Source organism: Chiloscyllium plagiosum, unplaced genomic scaffold (genome assembly GCF_037043375.1).
Source record: "Chiloscyllium plagiosum isolate Xiang-an unplaced genomic scaffold, Cpla_swu_hap1 HiC_scaffold_33, whole genome shotgun sequence".
NCBI lineage: Eukaryota > Metazoa > Chordata > Chondrichthyes > Orectolobiformes > Hemiscylliidae > Chiloscyllium > Chiloscyllium plagiosum.
In genome coordinates, this window is record NW_028270171.1 from 7002493 (window position 1) to 7007608 (window position 5116).

Consider the following 5116-nt stretch of genomic DNA (forward strand, 5'->3'; position numbering starts at 1 on the left):
AAGGAGGTTGATGAGGGGAAAGCGGTAGATGTGGTATATATGGATTTTAGTAAGGCGTTTGATAAGGTTCCCCATGGTAGGCTACAGAGGGAGCCCACGGCACAAATTGTGGAAAGTTATTAAAACAAATGGACCTTTGTTACTATCACCAAAGAAGTGGTGCTGCAATTGTACAGGGTGTTGGTAGGAGAGCAGCAGGAATATCACTCCATGCTCCGAGGGGAAATAGAGGTACTTTAAGAGGAAGATTAGCAACAGTTCACTAAATTAGTGATTAGTAAGAAAAGCCTTTCATCACTGTCTTCTATCGTACCTCACATTTGCCAGCAATGTTAGAAGGATGAGGGGCAATTTAATCGTTGCATGATGCTAAGGGGATTGGGTGGTTAGATGCAGCTGATATTTAGTCTTGCTGCTAAATCTAGGGTGAAGTCTTACTCCTCAGATGCAGCCTAAGCTCCTGTGGTATTTCCCCTAATGCCATCCTTGATTGGCTGATTTCTGCAGTTCTCACTGTCTCAGTTTTAAGGCAGGGTAGCTGATTTAAAAAAATATGGATGAGGAGGGATTACTTCCCATAAAGAGTCATGCACTAGCCTGGATTGCAGTGAATTTAAAGGAAGAGGCAGATATTTAGTAATGATTGACAAGTTTATGAAGAGGGCTGGTAGGCCACCAGGATTGTACCAGACTGAGGGGCTGAATTGCCACCTCCTACATACTGTCCTTACCTGGATAGACCTATACGCAGAGCACAGCAATGTGCTTGACTCTAGTTAGAATGGAGCAGGATGTGGTTTGGCCAATGACACCCATACAACAAGTGATAAACATCCTGGGGAGGGAATACTGAACCAAGACTGGCCAAGGGACATGGAAGGCAGATATTGGAGTCACATTCTAGGAATCAACTACTGAATGATAGAAGAGACACGAGATCAGTGAATATTTTATTTCCACATTCAACAATAGAGAAATCAATTCTGTTTTCACATACAGGACTCCAGAATCCCACTCAGCTCAGGGTGAGCCTGTCAAACAGGTACTCTCCCAGGCCATTCTCAGGGGCTCCCAGTCTCTTCAGGTTGGTGATGTGATCTCCCAGCTTCTTGATCATCTTCACTTGCTCATCCAAGTAGTGCCTCTCCAGGAAGTCACACAGCTGGAACAAGTAGCCAGAGAGAGTGAAGTTAGCTTCATCAGCATTACTAGTCTAGTCTAAATATTACTATCCTAGTGGAAAGACCAGAATTGGCCTCAAACTACACATCAGTTCCATGAAACACCTCAGGCTTAGAATCCAGATACCCTCCACTTGCACACTGCTTTCAAGATTAAGTCAAAAATGACCTTCTGGAATTTTTACTAGAAGGACAGGATAGATAGTAATATCACCTTTAGCTGAAAATGCATTAAATGAGGAACTTACATGAGGGTCAGTGTGGCCAGAGGAGAGTTTGTGCAGATCCAGCAGACTCTGGTTCACATCCTTCTCCATCTGCAGAGCTCTCTGCATTGCCTCCAGACCATTGCCCCACTCATCCTGCTCTGGCTTCTGAAATTAAGGAGAGGTCAAGTTCAGATGTAGAGTGCCCAAAATGTTCAGATTTGGGCTTAGGCCATATGCCTCAGTAACCCCACACAATAATCCAACATGCTAAAATTACCAGGAATGACATTGAACAGTGGGTGGTCAGGCCATTTTAAACCATGGAAGACCTGTTAGTTTGAAAAACAGGGTTAGTCAGTGCACCTCAAGCCATGTGGCTGGCATTGAGGATTTTGGGAATCAAGTCTTGATTGTGATCCAAGAGGAACTCCATGCTCAGTTACATTAGTTGACTCCTAGACATTTATGGTTCGATCAGCAGCCCAGGTTTAAGCATGCACCAGTATGGGTTTTGGCTAAAAACTCTACCTTAATACATGAGCATTTGTTGGTTGGATCATCTGATCCAAGGCAGAAAGCAGAGGTCACCACAACCAAATCCTACACTTGCCCTCGGTTTACACAAGGCTCTAATTTAGCTGTTAAATTCTCCAGCCACTGGGGTTAAGTTTTAATAGGATAAGTAACAAACCTTTGTAAAAAAATTTCAATTTCAAACAAAACCCAACCTTGATATCCTGCAGGAGGACTCGGCCTCCACGTTTATTCTGGAATGCCATCAGTTTCTCAGCGTGTTCCCGTTCCTCATGGGACTGCTCCTTGAAGAACTCAGCAAAGTGACGCAGGGCAACATCATCCCGGTCAAAGTAAGAGGCCTGGGGGGAAAAGTAGAACAATTCAAACTGCAGACGTTGAAGATCTGAAAGTGAAAAGTTGCTGGGAAACTCAGGCTGAGCATTTGCCCAGTGTTAAATTTTCTAAAGGGTCATCGCTTTCAGCATTAACTGAAGACGTCAGGGTGCCTGAAGAACTGTTTATTAACTGGAATTTAATTCAGTTTAGCTGATATTACATCATAGGATTTGTGACAAACTCTCATTATTGAAGTGTCATTTGTATTTCAAATGAAACTGACTTCGGACAGGATAGCTACATCACAGTCACAAAGCTTCCCTACAGCTCCATTTCCAATGGAGAGGCATTTGCTCCATTGTCTGAGAGAACATTCAACTTGCACAAGAATTAGGCCCCAAATATCTCACCTGGGTGAGCTCACTGCTGGACGCAAGTAGTGTCCTACCTTACAACGGTCACTGCATTTTCAGAGAGTTCTTCAGCAACCACAAGGCATTTTGCCAAATAGAGACACCACAAAATCTAAGAAGTTGGTTAGAGCTTAATCCACTTATTTTAGATTTATGGTTAAGTAGAAGCAAAGAGCTTTCAGTGAACAAGGTATCACCTTCAAAAGTCATGACAAGGAAACCCAGGAGAACCTCAAGAGATCACATGAACAACAATCCAATTTTTGTTCAGCATCAGACTGGTTTCTGCTCCATTACCAACCCATGGCAATTCAGTTCAGGTGTTTTCTGATGTAAAAACAGTAGAGATGCGATGACACATGCCTGAGACAATTAGGATTTGAGGCCAGACAACTTGGTCTAGGAGGTTGGAATATTGCTAGTGCATTAAGAACCCTTAAAATTATCCCTTGATGGGTCTCACTATGGCCTACAGACCTTGATTTAGATAACTGCAAGTTAACCTGTTCAGTAGTGTTATGACACCATCTCTGGAGCAGGTAACATTTGCACCCAGACCTCCTGGCTCAGAGGTAGTAACACTACCACAGGAGTTTAACCAGGTAGTCACCCTAAGGCTGTCTCAAAACTGAACCTTGCCAAACAGACTGACCAACATTTCAGCATAGAGAAAGACTATTCACAAGCGATTATCATCAGCTTATTTAAACGTCATTTCTGGGATGAGAGGATTCAAATGGAGGCCAGCAAGCCCATATGTAGGGACAGTACTATTACACTACAAGAGACATTTTCTAATCAAACTGGAATTTTCCCCCAGGCCTCACAGCTCAGACACAGACACTATCACTGCACCACAAGGGCTCTCCCTTAAGTTAGTTCTACCATAAATCTTAAATGAATTGTTACTACAGGGAACAAGTCAGCATATAATTAACCTGCAGTCTGAAGTACCTCACTAATTATCACCCCCCAAAATAACAAGAAACAGCTTAAAGGAACTTCAAATTGGAGAAAAATCAAACCTATTAAGAACACAGCCAATGAACACAAGTCTCACCATGGAGAGGTAAACATAGGAGGAGCAGAGCTCCAGGTTGATCTGCTTGTTAACAGCATCCTCACAGTCCTTGTGATAGTTCTGACACACTTGGGAGACCATCTTCACTATTCCTACTCACTATCACCTAGACAACTCTAGAACTGAGCCTCTCTCCCACAAGCTCTTGTATTTATCCTCCAGGGCCACCCTGCACCCAACCAGGGAATGATGTTAATGATGATGATTGACAATCCCTGATAGCCAATCAGGAATCTTCATCTATCCGGACACCAATGAACAGAGGAGAGAGGTCTGTGGGGGTGGAACCGAGACCCCAAGCCAATCAGAGATTGAGAAAATAGAAAGCGTTTGATGGAATAGGCTTGATGATTTTGATCCCATTGACACTCTTCAAGTCTGAAAATCTCTGGAAGTTTAATACTCTCAAAATATTTCTTACTTTCTTCTGAACAGCTTTTCAGAACCTGGTCAGGTTTGTTACTCGAGAGGAGCTGTGAAGCTGATACAGTACCCTAAACAAATTCAATTACCTGGAGGGAATTTATAGACCAGCCATTGGACAGAGAAATGGACATGTGAGACTGAGAGGGAGTGACCGTGACTGTACCCAGTGCCACCCACAGACTGGTCCCCCATTGGCTGCAGTGGGGTCGGGGACAGGCTCGATGGAGCAGCTGGTCTTTTCCTGCCCATCTGTGCTGTTTGTTCAATGATCCTTTTCTGGTCGACTTTCAGTCTGGGTGAGGACTATTTGAATCTGTATGAAGTGTTGTGACTCAGATGTTTTCCACCTCTTTGATTCAGACACAATGGGGGACCATTTAGCCTATTTTGTTTTTGCTAGCGTTTTCAAATTAGTCCCACTCCTATTGGTTTTTCCAATAACGCTGCCATTTACTTCCTGTCATTCTGTCTCCAAATCCCTCTTTAACGTTTTCAAGGCATCTGCTTCCATTATCCTGTCTTGACAGTGCATTCCCAATTGTAACAACTCACTACCTAAAAATAACTTTAGTCTCTCTCTCTGGCCTTGCATTGGTATTATAGCACGGTGGCTCAGTAGTCAGTGCTGCTGCCTCACCGCACCAGGCACCCAGGTTCAATTTCACTCTTGGGTGACTCTTTGTGGGAGTTTGCATATTCTCCCTGTGTCTGTGTGGGTTTCCTCCAGGTGCTCCAGTTTCTTCCCACAGTCCAAAGATGTGCAGGATAGGGTGGATTGGCCATGGGTAATTGTCCAAGGATATGCAGGCGAGGTGGATTAGCCATGGCAAATTAGGAGAGTTACAGAGACGGGGTCGGGGGTCCAGTTGGGATGCTGTTTGGAGAGTTGTACAGACCAGACTAGTCGAATGGCTTCTTTCTGCACTGTAGGAATTCTACCTTTCTCTAAGATCC

General features: G+C 43.9%; 1 protein-coding gene across 1 annotated transcript; it reads right to left on the reverse strand.

The window, feature by feature from the left end:
* Positions 1–1015: 1015 nt before the first annotated feature.
* LOC148141193 (ferritin, heavy subunit-like) lies at positions 1016–3817 on the reverse strand. Its single transcript, XM_087978078.1, has 4 exons — positions 3716–3817; positions 2119–2265; positions 1430–1555; positions 1016–1162 (listed from the first exon to the last, which is right to left on the reverse strand). The coding sequence occupies exons 1-4, from the start codon at positions 3815–3817 to the stop codon at positions 1016–1018; spliced, it is 522 nt and encodes a 173-aa protein (XP_087834204.1).
* Positions 3818–5116: the final 1299 nt, after the last annotated feature.

Excerpts from the sequence above, each read along its gene's own strand:
- LOC148141193 (XM_087978078.1), bottom strand. The coding sequence starts at position 3,817 with ATGGTCTCCCAAGTGTGTCAGAACTATCACAAGGACTGTGAGGATGCT. Across the intron at positions 2,266-3,715 it reads CCTATGTTTACCTCTCCATG|GCCTCTTACTTTGACCGGGA; the intron begins GTGAGACTTGTG and ends TTTTCCCCCCAG. Across the intron at positions 1,556-2,118 it reads TCCTCCTGCAGGATATCAAG|AAGCCAGAGCAGGATGAGTG; the intron begins GTTGGGTTTTGT and ends CCTTAATTTCAG.